The 26,521-nt window shown below is 42.5% G+C and overlaps 1 protein-coding gene across 3 annotated transcripts in view; it reads left to right on the forward strand.

The window, feature by feature from the left end:
- PRKN (parkin RBR E3 ubiquitin protein ligase) overlaps positions 1-26,521 on the forward strand; it is a 951,947-nt gene that overhangs the window by 179,728 nt on the left and 745,698 nt on the right. For all 3 annotated transcript variants that reach the window (XM_077348081.1, XM_077348097.1, XM_077348089.1), the window contains exon 2: positions 13,415-13,578. In XM_077348081.1, the coding sequence (XP_077204196.1) occupies positions 13,415-13,578 (164 nt within the window). The remainder of the gene's footprint in view (positions 1-13,414; positions 13,579-26,521) is intronic.

The raw sequence follows: 26,521 nt of genomic DNA on the forward strand, positions 1-26,521 counted from the left end.
TTGTTGCCTGGATCCGGTTCAAGGTTTTGGTTTTAACCTTACACAGGTTGGGACCCGCATATATGAGGGAACGCCCATCGCCCTATGCTCCCCGCAGGGCTCTACACTCTGTGAGTGAGAATGTATTGGTTGTTCCCAGCCCCAAAGAAGCATGCCTAGCCACAACCAGGGCCAGGGCCTTCTTGGTCCTGGCCCCAACCTGGTGGGATGAGCTCCTGGGTGAGCTTTGGGCCCTGCAAGACCTTCCAGTATTCTGCAGGACCTGTAAAACGCAGCTCTTCCGCCAGGTCTTTGGTTGAGGTTGGGGTAGTAAAGGAAGATCAGTCAGGGTATCCCTGATGTTAAATTGCATCTCTGATTTTTCTCTCTCCCTCCTCCCTCTTGAAGTAGGATGGGGGAGGGGTTGCGGGTTCTGTCATATTGTTATTGCTACGCTGTTATTGTGTTCCTGATTGTCCATTTTAATAGGTATTAATGGAGTTTTAACTGGACTTCTGTAACCCACCACGAGCCTCTCTGTGGTGAAGGTAAAAATTTAATAATGATAATGATAATGATGATACTAATAAATAAATAAATAAATAAATAAATAAATAAATAAATAAATAAATAAATAAAAGCTTTGCTGAAATCCAGATAAACTATGTCCACAGCATTCCCCTGATCCAGCAAGGTAGTTACTTTCTCAAAAAAAGAGATAAGGTTGGTCTGACATGATTTGTTTTTGCGAAACCCGTGCTCAGCCTTTTTAGCTACCGAGTCACACTGCTGACTCACGTTCAATATATGGCTTATTAAGACTCCTAGATCCTTTTCTGTACATAATTATTTGGAAGTTAGTGTCACTGAAGAAATGTCTTTCTTACATTGTATTTTTAAGAAAATGTCTTAAAATTATAATGAAGATGATGTTAGGGAAACATTTTCTGTTTTATACAATCTTTAATATACAATTATCCATCATATATACAATTATGTTTTATAATCCCTTTTAATCTTTTTGTATCCCTTCTACTATTACATTGTTTTCTAAAATAAATAAATGAAAGAATTATCTTCCAAGTAAAGTCAGAAATAAGATGGTCTTCTTTTAAAATTTCAGAAGGTATCTGACCAATAATTTTGGCACTTCACAGAGAACCTTGACTTCTTATAGATTTGAATTCAGAATTTGAAACCATCTATTAATTACAGTACAATCTAAAACAGAATTGCACCCTTCTGATGCCATTGACTTCCATGGATCTGTATAGGATTGCCCTGGTAATTTACATCTTTCACTGATGGCGCGGGGGTGGGGTGGTAACTATGTATAAAGTTATAAAGAATAAAGTTACCACAATGCCCAAAAAGGGATTTTTTAAAATATTGTTCTCCTTCCCTTTGTCATTTTACTGGTTCAAGACATTATGCAAAGATTAATATTCTGCAGGGAGCATTATATATTATGCAAATGCAACCCATTTTTTATTTTTGCAAAGGTATTAAATCATTGAACAAAAGTTCTCCTAGGTCTGTTGGGCAGCAAAAAGAGCAAGAGCTGTTTTGTGGCATGGAAGATACAATTAAATTAAAAAGAGCAGTACTAAATAAATGGAAACTGTGTAATAGCGTTACTAATTTGAAGTATGTGGAAGATTAGCTGTTTTATACAAAATAATTATAATACTATTCATTTGTCAGTGTCTTTATTTACAAGGAATACAGGCTTCTGGTGATTTAATCTTTTGATACATGGTCTGTGATACAAATCACTTGATTGCATTCTTTGTTTCATTGTGCACTTCAATGATAATCTTTAGTATGTTTTAATGTCTTTTTGATTTGTGTGTGTGTGAGAGAGAGAGGGAATAGCATGTACCAATGGGATGAAATTAATTCAAAAGAAATTCTGTCTAAATATCCGGAAGAAGTTCCTGATATTTAGAGTGCTTTCTCTGTGGAACAGGCTGGTGGTGGGTTCTACATCTTTGGAGATTTTTAAACAGAGTCTGGATAGGCATCTGACAGAGAGGCTGATTCTGTGAAGCTTCAAGGAGGTGGCAGGTTACTGTGGATGAATGATAGTGTCCTGAATAGTGCATGTGAGTGTCCTGAATAGTGCGGGGGGGGGGGTAGGATTAGATGTCCCCTCCAACTCTATTATTTGATGATTATATGATTCTAAAGTGAGGGCTTACAGTGCAGAGTAAAGCGGTACCATCAGTTTGCACAATCTGTACCTTCATGTGAAAACTGTTGCTATTTAGTTGATGTCTGAAATGGGCCTCACTGCATGTCTGGTATGTATGCAGTATAGAGACTGCTTTAAATAATTTTATTTCTGTTCACCTTCGCCTGCCCACTGTTTTTTTCCTTCCATGGGGGGATGTGCTTAGGTATATTTCTCCAGGTAGATTCACTTGTATTTTAAGTAAATTTATATCCAAACTTTCTATGACAAATTTTAAAGCCTACCAGGGATTAAGAATTTTGGAAAACCAAATGGATCATAAGAAGAGCCTTGCTGTATTAGATCAGTGATCCATCTAGTTCAACATGCTGTTGAATAGACTGGCCAACCAGTTACCCTGGAGAGCCAACACCCAGCGAATAGTAGCCAAGGCCTTCACCAGATATTGCCTAACACTGGAATTCAGAGGTTTGCTGCCTCTTGTTATGGATGTTTCCTTTAGATATCATGTCAAGTAGTGATTGATGGATCAGTCCTCTATGTATCTGTTGAACCCCCTTTGAAAACCACCCTTACTTATGGACATCTCTACATCCACTGGCAGTTCATTGCCCATTAAATTGTATTTCCTTTTGTCTGTCCAGAATCTGTTTGCCATCAACTTCATTGGATGCCTTTTGAGTATTAGTATTACTTTCTCTAACCCATATGTATAAGTTATAAGTCCCTATCATGCCCCCATAAACTTATTGATTACCGCCTTCCTTACTTTTTACTGCTCTGTAATATCTCATTCAGGTTACTGTGACCAGTATCTGTGCATGGTACTCAAAATGAGGCCTCACCATAGATCTATACAGTGCCGTTACAACATTGTCAATTTTATTTTCAATTACTTTCCCACCCTAATTACTTTTCTAATCCCCAACATGGAATTTGTCTTGCTCACTGCTGCTGCATTAGGAACCCAAGATCTCTTTCCTTCTTAGTATCAGTCAGTTCAGTTTATATCCCATCAGCATATAAAATTAGACTTTTTTGTTTCAGTGTACATCACCATAGATGAACTGTTCTGAACGTAATTTGCTATGTTGTTACTTGATCATTTAATTAAAAGAGATCTTTCTGGAAGTCTTCACAATCCTCCATACCTTTACCTTCCTATACAATTTGGTATAATCTGCAAATTTAGTCACTGCACTATTTATCTCCAATTTCAGGTCATTTATGAAAAAATTAAATATCACCAGTCCCAAGTGCCAATTTTGTCAAATTCCACTTCTTGCTTGCTTCCATTTCAAGATCTTTCCATTTATTCCTGTCGTTTAATCAATTTTAGTACATAAGAGGATGTGTCATTTTATCTCATGACTGCTAAGCATGAGAATAAGAAATAAGAGGATTCCACATTCCCACCTATGCCCTTTAGATAGTTTAATTTACATACCATCCCTGTGCTAGGCATATCTTGGTGGTTTTGCACTTGAGTGCACTGACCTGGGGGTGGTTTACCTCAATCAACAAAGTGATGATCATATAAGCTCTTCATTAGTTGCACATGAATGGAGCCATCTACAAAATCTGAAGTTATTGTTTGCCTATGAGTTATTTGTTATGGTAATTAGCACTAAGGAAACCATACCTGTTGTGGATAATATATTACATTGCAGTGTATGATAACCTCAAGACATTATTTCTTTAATTCTTCAGTTAACATTTTTTCTAGCTCTGTCCCATGGTAAGTGGTAGATCATTGGTTTAACATAGAGTGTACAAGCATGTTGGGAAAGCATTCACTAATTTGGGATAATTTAGGAAGCATTCCTTTAATAATGCCCCAGAAGAGTGTTCAGAAGTTGTAACTTTGATGCTGCTGTCAGAATTCTGGATGGAGTGGGTTGTGAGGACCATATCACACGAGGCTTATTCCACCTACACTGTTTCCTATCTAAAACAAGGTGCTGGTATTGACCCTTAAAGTCCTTTGCCCCTACTGACCACTACAGTAATCTTCAGAAGTCCTGCTTCAAATGCCTCTGTCACGTGAGGTTAGAAGGGTGGCAACCCAAGTAAGGTGATTTTGGAAATATCTATGACATCACTTATGGATTTTCCAGAAAGTGTCTTATGTAAACCCCTCTTATCCCTGTTCTCAACTCCTTTTTGTAAAGTTTTGTATAGTTTGGGTTTTCTGGGCTGTGTGGCTGTGGTCTGGAAATTTTAGTCCCTGATGTTTCACTAGTAACTGTGGCTGGCATTGTCAGATGTAGTCTCCGAGGGGATGGATTAGAACTAGGAAACATTTTTCCTGATATGATATTATCTGGGAGACAGTAATGTGAGAAGTACCCCTAAGAAGTAAATAAAATGTCCAGCAAATATTTACACACTCCACACTTTGGTACACAGAGAGATTCCCTTCTTGCTCCAGGTCTGCCATGGACCCATTATGCACGGGGGTTTTAGCACGCATTCGGGGTGGAATGGCGGCGACTAAAGTCACCGATAACGCACGGAGTCGGCTGCAACCAGCTGCAGATTCAGTGCACGCCGCCGAAAAAGCCGCATTAGCGGAATGCGGAAGGAAGCACAGCTTCCCGGGCGACCAGGGCACAACCGGAGGCGGCACCGAATTGACCGCGTGCATAATCGGGGAGGCCGGAGGGTCGGGGCGACGCGACCGCTCAAGCGGCTTCCGGAACGAACAGCGGCGCAGGCCGGGGGGAACCCAAGGGAACACGGACGGAAAGGCGGACGGAGAGCTCACAGTGGAGGGGGGTGAGGGGATCGCCGCGGCTAAGGACGGCAGAGAGGCCGGCCACCCACCTCCCACCCATTCCCAAACACACACCCCAACCACAAACGAGAACGGAGGTGAGGTCTCTAAGAAAATACAAAAACTTTATAAAACAGTGTGAATGAGCAAAGCACAAATATACAATACAAAGCTTAAAGTAGGGGAAACATTATAAAGGGGAAACCTATGGGGCAGAGGAACCGGGGCAGCAAAGAAGGGGAGAGGCTCCCTCCCCCTCCGTGCCCATCAAACCCGGCAGGGCTGCACCTGCGCAGGCTGATTCCGCCCTTCTTGGCCTCCGCCTCCGACGCTCGCCAATGCAGCGGCGCACTCGCCTCGCTTCCCCTTGGCTCTGCATCGATGCCTCGACACCCGCCGCTCCGGGTTTTGCCGCCGTTGCGCCCCATCCCATGCATAACCGGTTTGCTTCGCGTCTTCCCCCTCCGCGTTTTCCATGTGACCCGAAATCGCTGTTTTGGCAGCCGTGCATAATGGGCCATGAAGATGTTCGCGTATTGAGGCGCCATGCAGGTGCTCATGGCTGTATCATTGATCTGAAGGAACAAGTCATCCCCAAATCTGAAGTGGTTATGGATGAGAACAAATTGGCACAGTTTGGTGGCTGAGTCAGCTATGGTGTTTACATTATAACTGATTACATTATAACCCACAAAATCAGGATACCAATCAAACTGCAGGAGAAAATTCTTTTCTGGAGAACGCTTTCAGTCTCACGGAATCCCTATTGCCATTATACACATGCTCTTGCATGGAATAAAATGTCTGATATTGATGTGGCACAGTTGTATTTTATAGGCATTTCAGGATGAATCAACAACATTAGTTTCCATTTAAATAGAAGTTAATAAATATGGATCCTAGACGTGTCCTGTGCCTGAAATCCTAGAGTCTCAACTCCTTTATCCAGAGCTAAAGCTTTTAGTGTGCTCAATGAACTTAACCAAGTCTTTGAGGATTTCATATCAGCATATTGATTTTTTTTCTAAGATAGGGATTCGTATAACAAATAATATGGTGCTTTAAAAATAATGTTGGCTGCTCATAAATGTATATGAGGGCAATCTTTTAAACGTGCTGAAGTTTAAAATATGTACATACATTTTATTTATATATACATTTCCTTGCAACAGCTGCTGTGTTTTTTAGTATCTACTGTTTCTAACGTATTGCTTTCAGCAACCAGGTCATGTCACATACTGTAGCATGGCAAAAGTAGCCTTGGGCTATTTTGCAGGGTGATGGACTTAGCATCCAAATAACTTCTTAAGGGTTTGTTTCTTAAGGGAATCCTATTATTTGGATACAAGGAAGATAACAGACAACGATGTGGTGTGCAAAGTTTAAAAAAAAACCCTACTGCCAAAGGGAAGACAGCGGCAGGTCGAACTATGAAAAGCTCACAAGGGACAGTTATCTTTGAAATGTGAAAAATCTCCAAGCTTTGTTTTAGGAACCCTTCTTTAATGGTTCACAACAGAAGTCAAGGGGGAAAATAGATTTCTTCTGCCAAATTCTAACAATAGATTCTGTTGTATCCCACCATAAAGACTGACTAAACTTTGTGCTGATTTACATCAACAGAAATTCTGAGCAATTCCATAGAAGGCCGTGGTGGTATCCAGAATTTATATTGGGATAGACAGGGATCCAATAAAAATGTTTAGAATCATTTTATTCAAAATATTGCATCTCTCTTAGACTGCCTGTTCTTAACATAATGACACTATACCATTTCCCTCAAGGACTAAAGAGACTGAAAGAATTTCATGAGTCCTGAGGAATTCCACAGTGCTTACTAAGTATTCACTGTTTGCTTTGGCAGTCATCAGTATGGCTGAACTGAATTTTTATAGGCAATTGTCATGTTAGATTTCAGTTCAATAGCCCCCTAGAGACCAACAACATATTTTGGGTCTAATTTTTCATAGTCAAAGTTTTCTTTATCAGAGCTTTGATTCTCAAAAGCTTATAGCCTGAAAAGTTCTAAGATTCTACTGTACTTGAATCTAGCTCTTGTACTGTGAACTAACATGGCTAATCTGAAACAATCACCAGGTTAAATTGTCCTTCTTATTAGACAAGCTCTATTGCAAAAGTAGGCAAACAAAGTAGATGTTATTCGGGGGGGGGGGGGGGGAGCTATTCAGAAATAGACCTGTGGAATTCTGGTGTAATCTATGCCAGTGGTCCCCAACCTTTTTATCACAGGGGACCGGTTAATGCTTGACAATTTCACTGAGGCCTGGGGAGGGTAGTCTTTTGCCAAGGAGCGCCGCCACTGCCTGAGCCCCTGCTGTACTTGCATTCCCGCCAGTGCCCCTGACTTCCTGCCGCTTGCTGGGAGGTGCTGCCAGCAGCAGCTGTGCAGTGCCACACTGAGGGGGAGCCCCAGCCATAGTGGCCACTGGAGAGCACCAAAGGTGAGCCAGTGGCAGGGTGGCAGGGCAGCCCTCAAGGCAGCAGCCAGGAAGGAGGGCGAGGAGGAGCGGTGGACCGGTACTGACTGATCCACAGACCGGTACCGGATCTATGCAATTTGCGAAGTTCTGAGGCAAAATATGCAATCTGCCTCCATTCTCTAGAACTGGAAGGTCGCTAACAAAAAGACCATCTTTTGAAAAAAATTCCAGAAGAGATCCAGGAAATTACAGGCCAGTCAGTCTAACATAATATCAGGTAAATTGGTGGAATTAAAGATAGAATTGGTAGGCGCATTGATGAACAAAAGCTATTGAGTATGAATCAGCATGGCACTCCCTCACATGCGGCCAGCTGGGTGACCTTGGGCTTGCCACAGCACTGATAAAGCTGTTTTGACTAAGCAGGAATATCAAGGCTCTCTCAGCCTCACTTACTCAGAGGGTGTCTGTTGTGGGGAAAGTGAAGGTGAATGTAAGCAACTTTGAGACTCTTGGGTAGAGAAAAGCGGCATATAAGAACTTCTTCTTCTTCTTCTTCTTCTTCTTCTTCTTCTTCTTCTTCTTCTTCTTCTTCTTCTTCTTCTTCTTCTTCTTCTTCTTCAGCAGTAGATTCCACAGCTGAACTTCTGGTTGTGAATCCCCCCCAATATCTAGCTGGTACCGTTCTACACATAGTTTAAAGCCATTACTGCAGGCCCTATTCTCTGCTGCCAACAGGAACCTTTCCTTGTCAACCTTTCAGATACTTAAAGACAGCAATCATGTTCCCTCTCAACCTCCTCTTATCTAGGCTGTATATTTGTATTTTTGTGTTTTGTATTCTTGGTGCTTGGGGGAAAACATTGATAGTTCTTTGGGAGTTTTGGCCCTGTTGGTGGTCCTCCTTAGGGCACCTGAGTTTTGGCCTCTTTGTGCCAGAGTGCTAGACTGGAAGGGCCATTGGCCTCATGCAACATGGCTTCTCTTATGGTCTCTGAAGCCCTAAATAAGCAAGATGAGGCCAACCTTTTGTTGGGGGCAATTTAACTGCAGACTATAGAGATCAGTTCCCATGGATAAATTGGCAGTTTTGGAAGGTGTACTGCATTGCAGTATACCACAGTGAGGTTTTCCCCTCCCCAAACCTCATCTTCCCTAGACTTCACCTCTAGATTTAAAGGAATTTGCCGACCTGGAGTTGGCAATCCAGCAAGCAAGCCTCAAGAAGCCCCCAGGGCTGTGGCTGAAAGAACTGTGTAAACAATACTTATGAAATCAGTAACTTTCAAATTTCTTCTGAGAGTCTGAGCTTTTCTATCATCAGAAATATGTACTAGGGCAAAACTCAGAATCCAGGATGCATGTAGCATTACCTTTCTATCGTATACATGGAAAAAGTAACAATTTTAAAAATCCAGTGCTATTATGTTTAGTGATGAATTTTGTAAAAAAAAAAAATCACAAAGAAGCAGATTTTTAAAAATATTGTAACAGTGTAACAAACCCCTTCAAAATTGTGTCTCTTATTTTTAAAAGAATGTTGGTTCCCAACGTGTTAACTTAAAAAGCTTTTTTATATAGTACAAATTAACTTTTGTTTGGTTCTACAGCTGTTGAATAACAACAAAAAGTATGTTGGGAGTAATTTGACTATATATATAATTCTGATAGGACTAATTTTTTTTTCTTGAGGTAAATTCATTATCACAGTGGAATATAAGCCACAGTGAAACAATAACACAGGGAATTCTTCCTTCCCTACGGTAAAGTCTTAGTGAGACCTCAAACTCTATGTTGGAAGTAGTTGTATACCTTTAAAGTGCACGCAAAGGGTCTGGGTGAGAGAGTTGTGATTGACAGGATGCTGTCTTGCCCCTGAAGGGAAAAACAGCCATTCAGCTTAGCCAGTGCTGCTCCAATATCCACTCACTTTTCAGAGGAATGATGGAATGTTACAGGAAAGCACTGCCAGAAAGTGAGTTCAGGTCTGCCTCTGGGAGAGGGCAGTCATATTTCAGGTCTGCCTTAATTAGTGTAAAGTGATAGTTTTGGTCTGCCTCTGCTAGAGAGCAGTTTCAAAGACAGTTCTGCTTAGTAGCATGGCAAAGTCATTTAATTCTATATCGGGTGGAAGACAGACTACCTGAAGTCCTGCCTCCGGTGATGGGCAATCTTTGTACCATTTAGTTTTGTTTTTGTGAAAGGTTCCAGACTTGTGGCTAGTCAGTAAAAGCATGTTGATGTCTTCAAGCATTAAAGAGAATTCAAACCAGGCTTCTCCCTTGACTGTCTGGAAACCTGTGCTGCTATTTTGTTCTGTGAAAGGAACATGCAGGTGAATAAATCTTCTTTGTTATTTACATAGAACTCTAACCCGAGTGACCCCCATGTTCTTCATGCTCACCACAAAATTTACCTTACAGCAGTGAAGCCGGAGCCTTTATACTTGCTACCCTAAGACTATCTTTCAATTGAGGGGAAGGTTTATAGTTCAAAATAAACCTGGTTCCCCAAAATCATATGAATGAACGAGACTCACCTCTGGGGCTCCTGGAGGACCTGGCCGGCAGGGAGTCATGGACTACGAGTACCAGTGTTCCATGGGACTTGGCGAAGGAGAGGCCAGGAGAGGGGGCTGGGCAGGTACCTATTTAAGGAGCCACCTGCAAAGCCCAACCTCTTAACCCTCTCCCACCTAACCAGGCTTCCCTTCCTGTTTCTATATGGTTATGTATTGTATTAAGCGTTCAAAAGTTGCTTTTATTGTCACAACTTATGGGTTTGGAGCATGGGGTGGATCTGTCTGTAGGGGTAGGCCAAGACTGCGAGCTGGGCTACCCATTTGAAGGGACCTCAATGAGATGCTGCAGTTAAGCAGAGCCAGGTGGCCTTCTCTCATTTAAGGGAAGGCCCTGACAGAGGTACCACAGGACCAGGTGGTGGGGGAACCAAGCAGAGGCAGATGCCTGTTGGATCCCCAACCAACAGCCACCTCCCAGTAGGACAGGGTGCCTGGGGATCCCAGTGGGCTTGCCAGATGGATCCATGGCATTGGCCTGCAGATATATGAGGGCTGCCTTGCAGTCGGCTGACCATAAGTGGCCCAGATCCTCTGCCCCATGCTATGCAATGCTCAGTTTTTAAAATAAAGTTGTAGCCAAGATTTTGCCAAAAGATTTGCCGGTGTCCTTATTCAGGTGTGATCAGTGTCCCCCTGCAAAGCAAGAGGCTGTATGGGTCCCTCAGTTGGTAGAAAGGGTGTGTCATGCTAGGCTTTTACAGCTCAGACTCTGGGTTCTGCAGCCCAGTAGATCAGGTGTGAGTTACTGATAGAAACACTGATGAGGTAGGATTGCCAGCCTCCAGAGATGAGATCACCTGGAGCAAATGGCAGCTTTGGAAGATAGACTCTATGCCATTACACCCCATTCAAGTCCCTCCCCTCCCCAAACCCCACCCTCCTGAGGCTCCAATCCCTAAAACTCTAGATATTTCCAAACCCAGAGCTGGCAAGGAGAAATGACCATGGGGCAGTGATGGCAAGAAGTGAACTGAAATGTGAAATGAGTGCTTACCTGAATTTATTCTGACTTTATCTGATGACACTTTTTGCAGTTCTATTGAATATCTTATGTGTAGTTTAAGAGCCCCTTGTGGCGCAGAGTGGAAAGGCAGCAGTCATGCAGTCTGAAAGCTCTGCCCGTGAGGCTGGGAGTTTGATCCCAGCAGCCGGCTCAAGGTTGACTCAGCCTTCCATCCTTCCGAGGTCGGTAAAATGAGCACCCAGCTTGCTGGGGGGTAAACGGTAATGACTGGGGAAGGCACTGACAAACCACCCCATATTGAGTCTGCCATGAAAACACTATAGGGCGTTGCCCCAAGGGTCAGACATGACTCGGTGCTTGCACAGGGGTTATTTACCTTTACCTTTACCTTTATGTGTAGTTTAATACAATGACACAATCACACTTTTGAAAGCTGCAAGTCTTTGGAAAGGAAAAATAAATCTTATGCATAGACATAATATTGGCCAGGATTCAGAGTAGTACATGTGTGCTCATGAAATGCGTCCTACTTATCTATATACTAGCAGTCCCTCTTGCCTAATGGAATGTTACTCCAGAAAGTTCTCTGGTTTTCAACTTGATGACATTTTGGGGAGCTTAGATGCGGGTGTTGGGAAGATGGCAAGAGAGCCATACATACATCTATGGCCCTTGACACTTGTTAATTCACAAAGTGAAATCATCACTGAAATGTGACCTGTGTACTGCAGGCCTATTATAATTTACTTTAAAAAAAATCTATTTATGCCGGCATCCAACTATTCATTTATGTAAAGGTCTTCGGATTTCTGATACTTTCAACCACAAGGTTACCATTAATTGTAAGGATGGTATCCATGTAATTATGACCAAAATAATACCCTATCCAGTGAATGACAGTAGTTCATAACATTTCCCAGATGTCTTGTCAACCAACAGCTGCGGTTCTTCATTTGGCAGTAATTTTGGCACTGTAAGTGTATTTTAGCAGGAGTTACATACTGCAGTTATTTAAGTGAGCTCTGAGAGACATCACACTTGTAGAAAAGGCACTGTAGGCAGCACATAATTTTATCTCTAACATTATTTTCTGGACAGCTGTATTTCTAGGAGGCCAATGTGTGTGAATCATCTGTAACCACTCCGGTATAATAAAAGGCTAAGGGCAAGTTGGGAGGAGAAAGGGGCGGGCCGAGTCTGGGATAAAAACTTGGAAGGGCCACTCTTCGGCCCCCGCCCCCCCCCGAAATGCCTTCCCTCTGCTGCAGCTTCCCTGCCCCCTACATCCCCACTCACCCATGAAGCCTCCCACCCAATTTACCCTTCTTCCCGCCCACCCACCCCCAACAGTCGCCGACACACTTCCCACCTCCATGAATCCACCGACCGACCCCTCGCCGTCTTCTGCCCCCACCCTTCCAAAACTCGCCTAGCCGCCCCCCCATCCTCCACAGGTCCCCAACCCACCAGTCACCATCTTCTTTCACCCCCCCTTAAGTTGCCCCCGCGATCTGCCCCTCTTCCCCCACCCCGTGCACCCATGCACCCACCCCTCTCAACCCCACATTCTTCCCCTGCCTCCCCCCACAATTAGGACCCCCAATGCCACTCCCTACCCTTCAAAACCCCCCTCCTTTCCCCCCTCCCAGTCCACCTCCCTGCCTGCCTGCCTGCCTGCCTGCCTTCCTTCCTTCCTTCCTTCCTTCCTTCCTTCCTTCTTCTATTTCTCTATCTCCTTGCTGCCTTTCTCTCTCTCTCTCCTTTGTTCTCTTTCGACCTGCTTGTATTTCTGCCTTTCTGCCTTTCTCTCTTCCTTTCTTTCTCCCTTCTATGCATCCCTTCACCCACCCCTTGCCCTCCTTTCTCTTCTACCTTACAGAAGAAGAATGACCTGCAGCTTTCATTCCTTATTCCTCCCAATCCACTAGTGCCCGCTGCATTTTATCTACAGTGGTCTTAATTTCTAGTCATCAGTATATATAATTGTAATGAGAGCTTTCTTTCAAAAGATGCTTTAGCATACATTCTAGGGAGCACACTGGTGTTTCCTATATTCATTTGATATACTCAGTATGTATGTAAGAGGCACACACACTTGCAGAATATATATTTATATCTCTCTTCATTGAATTACTAAACTGAAATTAGTGATCATATTGAAAATTGTTAATAAAGACTGCTTTCTTGTTCTGTGTAGTCATTTAGGATGATATCTGAAGCATATTGCATGTTTTAATTAATACAGTTATATGAGGGAAATGTATACTTGGAATTTATACTTTCAAAATTAAAAATGCATTTTGATATTAAGTTTCCTCTTTTCAAAATGAGAAAAAATACTAAGAGTTTACAGTATCATTGTGTGTGTGGTCCCCATTTCAGAAAGCATTTTTGTGTGTGTTGTTCTAAGGTGTATCAGACTTCAAAATATTCAGACTTTTGGGTTCCTTTAAAAAAAAAGTGTTCTGTTCTTGGTCAGTGTTTGTCAGGTTCAACTCCAGCCATGGTTTCCCAGTGGAGGTTGCTTCAGACACCAGCATCTTCCAGCTCAAGGAGGAGGTTGCTAAGCGACAGGGAGTTCCAGCTGACCAGTTGCGTGTGATTTTTGCAGGGAAGGAGCTCAGGAATGACTTGACACTGCAGGTAAGTCTCCCTTGATAGTTTCATTTCTGGGATGCTGCCAGCATAACTGCTTCTGCCTCTAATACTGCCAATCTGACATTCACGCCTGAGATCTAATAGAATAAATAGTGCCTGGGGATTCCTTGAACTTTACTCCACACTGCTTCATTAATTCTGACCTTCTTAATTATGCATTAAAACAGCAAGCAGAAAGGATGGGGAAGAAGAAAGAATATGAGAAGAGGGAGAGAGAAGGCAAGATCGGTGCTTAGTGAATAAATGTTTACTGACTACGGGAGCAAGCTATGCACATTTTCTGTATCTGTTCAATTTCTACATTACTTATTCCATTTGAATCTTAATGAAGAAGGATGTGAATAAATTGCTCTAAATCAGGCTGCTCAGTCATCATGTTGTATAGAATTTGTAACCCAATTGTGACCCCTGGAGGATAGTTGTAAGGCTGCTCTTGCTGGTTGTGTGCAGGTGTCTAGGTGTGTACATGTGCTGATGAAATACAGTGTTTGAAGGCCTGATCATAGAAGCCTGAGGCATCAGAATAACAATATAATATTGCAGAAACCTGGCTTGGTGAGGATAGGGAACAAGATGTTAAGAATTGCTGAGTTCATAGCTAAATTTTACATCTTTGCTATTCTTCTGAAATTAAATTGGGGGAGAAGGTAGCCTTAGACAGGCCCCTGATCCTTCAGCCATAGTCATCGATACAGGGGCTAAAGATGCTGCTCTGATTTGCAAGGCTGTAGTATGTGAAGTGCTCTGAACACTCCATATATAGTAAATATTACACTGAGGGGGAAAGTAGCTTGGCAAGACAGATGTAGAGCAAAGATGATTCTTTGGCCCTTTGCATCAAATAACTGTTGGTGCCTTCATAATATCCTCATAATTTAATAATGTTCTGTGGTAACTTTGTTCGCAGCACCCTTGCATCTAAGACCAGTAATCTGGAAACTTTCTGCCTTCTGACCAAGTGTTAGTGTTGTTGTTGTTGTTAGATTTATTTGCCGCCACTCCCTATAAGGCTCGTGGCGGGTAACAGCAGTCTTCATCCCATTGGGTTTTTGTCTAGACCACGCTTATTGCCAATTGCCACTGGTGCCTGCCTGAACCCGAACAGTCAGAGGGGATGAGGTTATGTTACTGTGATGTCACTGAATAATGATGATTATTGTTAACACACTGTTTGCTGGGGAAATTCTGTATAGGTATAAAAAAGGATAATCCCCCCATCCATTTACACCCCCCCCCAAATTCTATGAAAGAAAAGGGGTATCAATGAATAAATGAATCACCAAGTCCATTGATGGTGTAAAACGAACAAGCTGGTGGTATAAATGGATGAGGGAATGATCATTTTTTTTTACCTTCACAGAGTATCCTAAGCAGAAAATGTATCAGAAGCCCTCTGCCCCACCCCCGAGAACCTTGCAGTCTAACATGTGGCAGTGGGGTTGACATTCAAAAGAAGCAGCGGGAGAAAGGCTCTGATTGTGGTCAAATGCAGTTTTGTTTTGTTTTTAAATTTGGGACTTGGGTTTGTTTTTGGCTATGAAAATAAAGGGGTTAAAGGCTTCACAAAAGCCCCTCCATGTGTTTTGAGAAGAGTTTGAAAGAAGAGAACGCGAAGACACCACATGCATGTACAGTATCACAGCCCCAATTAAGGACGAGCATTTCACAGAAACCTTTTTAACTTTTTTTAAAGATAACCCACAGGCAAACACTTCCTGTTTTCAAACCAGCACAGATTAATTGGTGATCATGTTTACAGCTGTGTGGGGGTATTGCAATGCACTGAATGGCTACCGTGTCTGGTTGTCAAGAGGCGCTATCGTATTGACATCCTATCACTTCTCCTAGCCTAGTATGATGCTTATTGCTTTGTAAAAAGCTTTAGGGAAACGATAGAGGTGCAAATGGCTCTTGTCATTCTCCAGTGCATCTCCCACTGCTCACTGTGTCAAGGGCCTCCTTCTCACTTTGTTTGTGGGTGGCTTCCTAAGATGCAAAGGCCTTCCCTACTACAGCATCTGTAGCTTATATATTGTGCATTTATTTTCATGTATGTGTGTATGTATGAGGAAGATCTTTTGGTGTCATAGGCAAGACTTGTGGGTCTCTGGTATCTTTTCAGAGGTTTCTTGTTACTGTCTACTTAGCTCTCCACCTTGGCATCAAAGCATTGTCATTGTTGTGCTAGACTATTTCTTGGTGAAATAGAAACTTGAACTTCCCTCCAAATAGGTAAACAGGAAGCATAAAAGAGAAGGCTCCCCCCCTCCTGGATCCTGAGAATTTCCCCCAGAAAATGGTCCAACTTTCTTGTGCTATTCACATCTTTCTGTCTAGTCCAGTTTCTATGTATAAAACTTAAAATAGCAATTCTTTGTAGGGAAAAAGCAAAACATACTAGGCCTGCCTTTACTTATGAAAGGAATAACATCCTCTGGTTTTTAGAGAGTAATTAGTTGTCCTTCTTGCTGACTTTAAATTGGTGAGTTTTAGCTCGGAGCATAGGTGGGGGGATGATGTTGTATCTCGGGTCTCCCTCTGGGAGGAAATGGGGTATAAGTATCTAAACAATAAATAAGCTCTTTGTTTATGAAGTCTTCTAGGGAGGCAGGGGGATGGGACTTAGCATTGTTGGAATGAAGCTGAATGTGGTCTCTGGGCAGTTTGCTGGCAAGGAAGATGTGATCAGTATTTAATTTCTTAAGAACGAGTTGCTGATACCATTGGTGCTATCCCTAGGCTACTAATAATTTCCCTCTAACTTTGACCCCCAAAGTTGTCATTGTTGTGTCCATGGCAAAAGGACTGAGGAGAGCCACACAGAAGATGCCACATGGAAAGCCTTCTCTGCCAATTCTGGGATATATAGTTTTCATTTCTGCAGAAACAATGCCAGCATCCCTTGCATCCTAATTATGGAAAGTAGGACCAGTTAGATGAACCAGAAATTGGAAGAGACAGGAAGTCAAGAGAGAGGACACTTTTGATCAAATGTGGACATATTGGCAGCAAAATAAACAGTATACATTAATGAATAATGGGTTTGCATGTGTTAAATTTTAGCTAGAGACCAGGTAACGGGGGAAACAAACAAACAGCAAGCTGGGAATGTTATGGAAGGTGAGAAGTAGGGTTTCTCAGGGATATAGAATACTGACATTCTCAGACAAGTACCTGAATCCTCCTTTAAGGACACTTACAGAGCTTCTCTGCAACAAGCTATGAGACAGCCGGGGGAATCAGCATGAGATTTCCATTGAGAATTAGCCTTATGATGAAGCCAGGTTGTGAGCACTGCTGCAGGAGACAGAATTAAGGCATCTGATGCCTCTTTATTCTTATTGTTGATTATGAAGAAACTCAAAGGTGCCTCTTGCCTTCAAAGCATTGCAGGGGCATGCACCCCCAAATCTTCCAACCTGCTTGTTTGCTCACCCTCAAAACATTTCCCCTCAAATTCATGCTGTTCTTCCTACCACAAGAAGGACTCTCTACTGCTCTTCTTTCTTTCTTTCTTTCTTTCTTTCTTTCTTTCTTTCTTTCTTTCTTTCTTTCTTTCTTTCTTTCTTTCTTTCTTTCTTTCTTTCTTTCTTTCTTTCTTTCTTTCTTTCTTTATTGTTTGATTTATTGACCGCCATTCCCAGGCCAAGCCGGCTAATGGTGATTTACAGTAAATCTCCAATAAAACATCTGTAAAAATCCAATTATAAAACCCCTGGCAACTTAACCCCATTCTACTCCCTTCCAACTGATCAGTCCAGCATGAGTCAGAATTGCCCTCCACCTGCACACACTGCTAGCTAGCCTGGGTGGAGCGCCTCCTGCCCTAGGTGTTCAGGGCATCCTGAGGAGGGTCCCCAGATCTTCCACAGCCTGGTATCAACCGAATGCTTGAGGTTAGAGCTCCATATTGCAGGCACTGTAGAACTGTGATAGCTCTGTCAGGGCCCTCAGATTTTCTGTGAGCTCATTCCACCAGATTGGGGCTGGGATCTAAAAGGCCCTGGCCATGATCAAGACCAGGTTTACCGACCGTGGACAATCAGCAGATTCAAACCCGCAGATCAAAGAGCCATGTGGCGGGGCATAAGGAGACAGGCAGTCCCTCAAATATGGTGGCCCAGACCGCAAATAGCCTTGAAGGTTAATACCAAAACCTTGAACTTGATCCCAAACGCAATTGACAACCAATGCAGCTGCCTCAGTACAGGCTGGATATGGGCCTGCCAAGATGGCCTAGAGAGGACCCTAGCAGCCACATTTTTCAGCAGTGGTAATTGCCACGTCAAGGACAAGGGATGGCCATCATAGAGCAAGTTACAGAAGTCTAGTCTGGAAGTGACCGTTGCATGGATCACTGTAGCCAGGTATTCTGGGGACAGGTAGGGTGCTAGTATTCTGGCTTGGCATAGATGGAAAAATATCTCCTGGGCTACTCTAGTGATCTGCACCTCTATAGATAGGGGTCTGAAGATAAACCCCAGATTCCTGGCAGTGGGTACAGCCTCGAGCTGTACCCCATCCATGGAGGCTGTCTCCCGAATCCCTGTCCCGGTGAGGCAGTGGGCTAACAATTTGTGGTCAACCATGTTGAACATTGCCAACAGATTTAAATAATATGAGAACAGCCAAACCGTCCTGATCCAGCTGGCGCTGGTGGTATGAGTCAAGCTCAGAAGTTTCATCCAAGAACGCCAGGAGCCTCTTCTTCTGTCCTTTTCTTGTAAAAAAATTCAGTAGTTGCATTCTAGTCTCCAGGGTTCCTTCTGCCAGCCCCCTCCTTGATCTTATCCTCCATATTAGCACTTCAGCCATTCCTAGTGCTTTGCTAGCCAACAAAGCTCAGTTACCTGTAACACTGCAGCTGTAACATCGCAGTTACCTGTAACATCGCACTCCCCCTATCTGTACATTCCATATGCGTAAGGAAGATGAAGCAGCTGTGTGAATGGGTGCAGGAGATATCTGGCATGCTTTTGCAGAAAAATACAGGAAAAGGATAGTATTTTTGCAAAAAAAGACGATAAAAAGTGTTTTGCATACTGAACATGCAACGTCTGCTTCAGCAGAGAGAGCAGTTTATACATTCAAAGAAATAAGAATACATTTCTAGAGGTTCCACCCATTAAGGCTCCTCCAAGTGGCGTTTGCAGTTTGCTGCTATAGGCAAAAGCTTGCTTCCCCCCTCAAGAACTGGTTGCTCTGATTTCTACCCTGGCTTGCTTATGCCTCTCCATGCCCACCCACTCTAGCTAGGCATCTTCTCAAGCATCTGTGATTGCAGGAGCTGAGAGGGAGGGAGTACTCTCTTACCAAAAAAGATTATGGGATTCCCTTTCCTACATCTTAAGTTTCCCTCCCTTTAGCTGCCATTTTGCTTCTCATGATTAAGGCTTGGCTGGCAAGCAGTGATGTGCATGTGTACCCTGAATATAATTTGAAGCTACCTTAATGGTATATCCTCTACTCCAGGTGGGAAACTATCCTTCCATTTGTTCTTCTTCTCTGCTTGCCTTTTTTTAAAGGGCCCCTCAATTTTTAAAGTATTGGCATGTGTAGATATAAACTGCAAGACATTGTGTTTATTAATAAGTAAATCTCATAGTATTCAATGTAGTTAGGATTGTAACTCTGCCATCTGGTAGGTCAGATTAATAATGTATTAAAATATTCTCCCTGAGAACTATGCTGGATAGGGAGGCAGGAGTCATTTCTTTACCATGGTCAAATGAAAAATCCCAGCTAGTAGCAACTAGAGTGGGGTAGATATGATAGCATAGGGAAGAGTTAGGACCCTAAAACTACACTCCTCATATTTATATTTATGTATTTATACTTATTCAAGGATTATATTGAAACTCTTCAAATGCTGCTCTGCTAAAACGTCTGTTAAGATGTCTGAAAAGAAATTGCTGTTTCAAAGCAACAAAAAATTGCAGATGAGCACCATGTCTTTAATGATAATTGGACTACTGAATACTTCTTTGTTTTCAACTAGGATAAAGCAGTTTGATATTTCTTGAAACTGCCTTAGTATTAAAGGAGTACAATCTTAAAAGGCACTTCGCATCCTGTCACAAGAGCTACTCAATATATCAAGGAGAGGTGCAAGTGAACAAGATAAAGTCTCTTAAAAATCAATGTTTTTAAGCAAATAGTTTTAGAAGGCATGTTGAAGAGGACCTGTCTACTATGATGGCCAGTTATCATGTTGCTAACTCTATTACTGAGAGTGGTATACCATTGACTGATGGTGAATTTGTTAAATAGTGCAGGGTTTAAGTAATGGGGGAAATATGCCCTGATTAGGTATCTTGTGTTTTTATCTGCATTGGCAATCACCGGGCGTGCTGAAGAACTAGAAGAGTTGCATATGTCACTGACTATTAAGACAAAAAGTTTTGATCTTTATACCCTTTGGCATTAGATGTGAGCAATGCCATTAAAGACAATGCTGAACTACTAAATTTTATCAAGGAGCTAGATTTCAATTTCAGAATTACAGAAGAGTTGTGTGTACTGCAGAATGTCTAATCTATGACTTTAGATATTACCCATTTTGGATACGATTGCCCTCTCTTTGAAGGAATACGTTGATACATAGTGGCTGCTTTGGGACCTGCTCCTAACACTGGATAAGCAGGTGGCAGCTGTGGATAGGAGTGCTTTTTTACCAGCTCTGACTGGATAGACATCTGTGGGTTTTCCTGGGCAGAGAAGAACTTTTCACATGCCCTAGTCACATGCTGTACATGCCCTAGTCACATGCTGCAGTGAATTCTTGGAAGGCTCCTGTTGCAAAGTGTGCAAAAACTTTAACATGGGCATAATACTGCATCTAGAATGTTGACTGAACTGGTTGTAGAGATCATGTCACTCTGGTTGTGGCTCATTTACCGCATATACTCGAGTATAAGCCGAGTTTTTCAGCACATTTTTTTATACTGAGAAAGCCCCCCTCGGCTTATACTCGAGTGAGGGTCCTTCTAGGGATGTGTGGCTCGGCTGGGACAAAAAACAAAACAAAACAAAAAAAACTTTAGGTATGGCTGCCACTTACCTTGGCTGGTCTGGCTCCTTTTACACTTCAACTTTTCTCTTCTTTGTTTGGGCTTCCCAGGAATAAAGAGGGGTGAGGGAGGGCTAGACCAGTGGCTGGCTGGACTCCCTGCTTTTTTTTGTGTGTATTTTTGTATCTTTGCTTTTACATAATAAATATACCCTTTTTCTTCAACGTTTTTTGGAGGGGGTTGTAGGGCTATCCCCTGCATTTCCTTTCTCAACTTAAACATACAACGTACAAAACTTAAATCAATTATGAAATTTCCTTTTATATAGTGCTTTCTGACATAAGGAATGTATCAAGGACAGTACGTGAAGCAAGTTCCTTTGTATAGGTCTTGAATCAGACAGATTGCAGAACAAGGAAATTACTACTTGCGGGGTTAATATCTATCTAATATTTATAACAGTGGTTTTTGTTTTAAGTGAGTGATGTTGAGATCACAATAGGGTTGTCAGCTCTGGCTTGGGAAATTTTTGGAGATTTGTGATTTTCTCCTGGGGACCTGAATGAAGCTGAACTCCTTTGGGTTCTAGTAAGGTTGCTGTCACTATCAAAACTGTTGTTCAATTGAGCCAGTTGTAATGTTCTGTCAATGTGTTGAAATTGTTGCGGAAGTTATGTTATGACTGTTACTTATATCTACAATGTTCCATGTAAACTACCCTGAGACATACGGGAGGGCAGTATAAAAATATAATAAATACATAAATAAATATAAATAAATGTGATATTATAGAGTTCACCCTATGAACCTGCCATTTCTACCAAAGGAGATATAGTCTGTAGTCTGGATATCAGATGAAATTCTCTGAAATCTCCAGGTTAGTGATCCTAGATCATGCTAAAGAAAAGAGGATTCTTGAATTATTAGTAGTCTGCCTTGGAGGCTTATCTCTTTCTTGTAATAAGGCATTCTTGAGGGGGAAAAAACAATTTATGTGTTGGATGGAAATTGCTTAAACTGATTAGCCTTCATTTTGGTTCTAATGCAAGTGACATAAATAGGATCTGACTGACTCCATGTGTGCTAATTCAATATCTCACTTTTTGATGTGAAAACTGCAGGATTTGAACAGTAGGAGGCAGTGTGAGCATCTGCTGTGAGTTGAAATTAACATAATTAATGACTTTGCCAAAGACGTTTTATTTTGTAAACCAATCTATTTTGTTGTGGTTGTTAGTAAGTAAATTTTTGGAACGCTTCTGCATTTTGCTTCCCTGAAAAATACTTTGTCACAAAATGAAAGAATACAAAATGGCAGAAGTATCTTAGCTGACCTCGCCACCCAGTTTTCGATGTCCTGGCTATGCAAGTACATCTGTACTACTGAACACCTTCTGCCCTCACTAAAATGTAAACACTTAAGAATGAGCTGGGAGATGGAGGCCTATTGTGGCCCAATTGGCTATCAAAACAACCAAGCCAGATGTGGTGTGCCACAGCCAGTGATAGAGTGGGATCTGACTAGAGATGCCAGCCTCCAGGCAGGATGTGGGGATCCCCTGAAATTATAGCTGATCTCCAGACTACAGAGATCAGTTTCCCCAGAGACAATGGAGGGTGGGCTCTGTGGCATTGTACCCCTCTGAGGTCTCTGTTCTCCCCAAATCTCCAGGATTTCCCCAACCTGGATTGAACAACCCTACTCCCCATCTCTGCTGGAAGCCGGGAGACCGGGAGACCTGGAAACCCTAGATATGACTTCACAGTTTTATCAGTATTAATGACAGACCATCTGATAGCATAATCTTGATTTCCTAGTGATGATGTTTTGCGGTGAAAACAGAATACATAACTTAATCAAAACCCTCACCTAAAAAGCAGCTGTGGGCAAGTTCAGTGCAAAGTGGGCTGCAACCCGTCCAATACTAATAAAGGCCAAACTTTGCTTCCTTTAATATTGAGAAACATTCATGTGTAAAGGAGCTTAAACTACTTCAATGCACACCTAGCTCATATTACAGACTTCTGCTAAATTTAGGAATTTGTATTTCTACATTTAAATAACTATTGCTCCCCCCAAATTGGGAGAAGTCCTTTTATAGAGACATTATAGTGTGCAATGGGTGGCATGGGGAACTTACCAGAAGCAGGAGGGAGGCCCAAGCGACGTTGCTGGTGATGCAGCAATGTCAATTTTGGCATGGACTGGAAGTGACATCAACATATTGCTCTCTGGTGTTTGGGGGAAAGCTCCATGGTAAAAACAACTTGTACCATAGAGTTTGCACCAAAGAGGTTTTGTTGTTGTTGTTGTTGTTACAGTACATGCCAGAAGTAATGTCACCAGACATAGCCTGGCCCTTTCTCCTGCCCCTGATAAGTCTCCACACTGGCTGACTGATCAGCAGCAGGGGATGGGTCCCATGGTTGGGAGATCCTTCACCTTCAGTGTGGGGCTGGCAACCCTATAGTGTGCAGACTGCAAAAGAAATTTGGATTGAACATGTACAGACATTTGCCTAAAGTTAAGCCTTTTCCTCTGTTGCTTTCAATTGGAAAGTTACAATTAACAAGTCTTCAAAATACTTATTTTGGGTAGATCTTGTCATGTTTATATATAAATAACATGTTTATATAAATATTTATATAAGTATCATAGCTGATAGTATTATAGGAATCTCTTGGCAGCACCAAAATTTAGCCATTTTCTGTTTGCTTGAGGTGTTAAGAGAACTCTTTACCCATGTCTTATTTGAAAGTGACTCCACTCAGTACTGGTTTGTCCATGTAGCACTTGTAGCAGCTGCTATGGGCCCCATGGATCAAGGGACCCCACTTCTCCCTTGCCAGCAAAGCCCCTGAATTGAGTGACAGAGAGCTTGCGAGAGAGCTTGCACATACTTCAAGCATTCTTCTGCTTGGACTGAGGCAAGGAGCCTCATTGCGTGGATCTTCAGGCTGCAGAGGAGGAGCTGGAGAGGAGGTGGTGGTGGTGGCAGATGGGGGGGATGTGTCAGCTGGCCAGATCTGGGGCAGTTTTTGGATTCCATCCCATTAATCACTTTGAAGGGATTTGTTCCTTGCAATGTTACAGAAGATGGGCTTTGCAGCTTTCCTTTTACATGACATTCCCCTTTTACATGACATTAAGGTACTCCCCCTGAGCCCCACAGGAAAGCCTGGTTTCAAGAATGATCCCAGAAGAATCCCAGAGGTTCACTTTTGTAATGGGGGGGGGGGGAATAAATCTACGTACTCATAGGAACTGCAGAACACATTTTATTGCAAGTCAATGCCAACTAACATAGGGACTGAAAGCTAAGGGGAACAAAAAAAAATTTAGGGTGTGGAGTTTCCCTCCACTCCTAATCAGATTTCAGTTACTCTTTGCTATCCATTTTACTACATTTACACACATAAGCACAAAGGTGAAGGCAGTGTGGGGGAGGGGGGGCTGTGGGCAGCTTGGAGCTGCTGGTATCAGCTGAGGCAGGAGTGCACCTTCTGAACTGCAATGAATTGCTAGCACATGTAAAAGGATTCCTGGGAAAGACATTAATGCTCTGGAATTACAGCCCTCAAAGAGGATGAGTCCCTGAGTGTACTCAGTTTTCTGTTGTTGTTGTTTTTAGGTTGCTCTATTTTTTATGCTAAGGAAGTTTAGAATTCAGGATAATACTAGTAAATGTCTTCAGCAAAGTGAAGATGTCAGTTGTTTCCAGAGTTCCTAACTATCCCTGGGGAGGATGCTCTGCTGATACTTGTGCTGCACAAAGAACAACACCAGTTGTACTTTGCTAGGGCCCCATTGGCTCTGGTGCAATGGGCCCCACAAATCCTTAAACTGGCCCTTAAACTGGCCCTGACTCCACTGTTATTCACAGGAGCTTTCTCCCAGGAATATATCCTTGGCATTGCAACCTTTGTGCATGAAGGCCTTAACCATGCCATAATTGTAGATTTTTCTGCCACTTTCTTTCTCCTCGCCCCATGACAGTGTTTTTCAGGAGTCCAACATTTGCTAATATTTTGATGAATTTTACCAAGCCATTTAATATATATTTTTCTCTCATGACGGTTTAAGCAGTCTTGAAATACTACATTTGGCAAAGCAGGTAATTCTCCATTGGAAACATTAAAAAATGCAGAAAGATTTCATTGCCACCAGGAAGAAAGTTTAAGGGAAAGAGCAAGGATATAAAAGGGAAAAGAAGGAAGAGCCATGTATTCTCCACAGCATGAATATTAAAGTTTTTTAAGCATTTAAAATTTTAATGTATTTATATAAGCTCAAGGCAAATGAAGCAACCATTGGGATATATATACACATACACATGTTTATGTTCCAAATAGACCCAAAAGTGAACCCTCTTGTGGTAGAATGTTTCATTAATGGAGCAAAGTGAGGACTTTTGTTGTAGATCACTAGCTTTCTCTTGTTGACTTGCAGGGAAATATCTCCCTTGAACATTTAATTTTGGATGTTAACAGCCATGCACAGCAAGGACTTGGCTTTTCTCAGGATTCAGTTCTTAAACTAAACTCTTATCTGCTCTGTAACCAGTGAAACCATACCCCTGGATTGTCATGTATTAAACAGACCCTGGATTGTAACCTGTGAAAACCAGGGGGCTTTCCGCACCGGGATCCTTGTAGCAAATTGTTTGCTGAACGAAAAATCGCCATTTAAAATAGTGGAATTCGTCATTATGCATACCTGACTTTGTAGTGGAATCCAGTTGCGTTTCTATCGTTTCCCACAAGCTTCCGCTAGAAAGGAAGCGCTATTGCCGAGCTCGTCCAGCCCCTGGCCGTCAAGCAGCCAATGGGCAGCCGTTAGCATGCTCCCAAACAGCCCCTTTCCCTTTAAGAAAGGTTTTTTAAAAAAAAAAAAAAACACACACCCATTGCAATGAATATGTGTTGATTCGTTGCAACGGAGAGACCCATCCAGCTGGCAGGTGTGTTTGAGCTGTCGTTTCATCGTTGCCACGCTCCCCCCAAGTGAAACCCCCCCCACGGGCCCGATTTTCGGCCGAAAACAGTGTAAAAAATAAAGGGAAAATACATCAGCAAACGGGCTTCTCTGTTGTTTGTGCTTAGTGACTCAACAGCTCTGGGGAGGGACTGAAGCCGGGGAAGCCTCTAAACAGGCTCGCTGGTGGGTTGAACTCCGCTCGCTCGGAGAAAAAAAAATGGCGATCGCTTCGCCGGAAGATCAGAGGAGAGAGCCAGGGGGAGGGACTTTGTAGAAACCACAACAATGGTAACGCACAGAACTTTCCCGCTAGTGTTGCAGATTGGTTGCAGGAGTGTAGCGCTTTCCGGAGGGTGAATCCACTTTTGGGGATTTCCCTGAAAGCGCTACAAGGAAGCGCTTTTTGCGGATCGGTTTCAGATGTGTGGCAGATTGTCAACGACGTTGTGCATAATGGCAAATCAGTAGCGTTTTCAATTGGCAACCATTGTGCGATTTTGAAGGCGTGCGAAAAGCCCCCAGATCTTGAAATGTTGCCTATGATACCCAACATCTGAATCAGTACCTCTGACAACATACCTCATTGTAGGGTGAGACTAGCACTTGAGTGCTTCTTCAATCAAGATTATGGACTCCGGACCTGGGGCATTTGCTGTGGCCTAAACAAAAAACAAAGTCAGGCCAACCTTTTCAAGATAACACCAGTGAAGCTTGGCATGACTGACTGACCTCATGAACTCAGTATTCCTGCCTCTGTGGAAAACACACACATAGTGCTGGCAACTTCAAAGAATATCCTCCCTCCTGACTCCCCCCCACTAAACAGCAGATCTCAGAAATGCTTTCTTACCTCTGAAATTCCCCTTCTATCTACCCAACATAATACCAACTTGCAAAAAAGCTTTATTGCTCTATGTATTCATCTGGATAAAATTGGATC

Source organism: Paroedura picta, chromosome 1 (genome assembly GCF_049243985.1).
Source record: "Paroedura picta isolate Pp20150507F chromosome 1, Ppicta_v3.0, whole genome shotgun sequence".
Taxonomy (NCBI): domain Eukaryota; kingdom Metazoa; phylum Chordata; class Lepidosauria; order Squamata; family Gekkonidae; genus Paroedura; species Paroedura picta.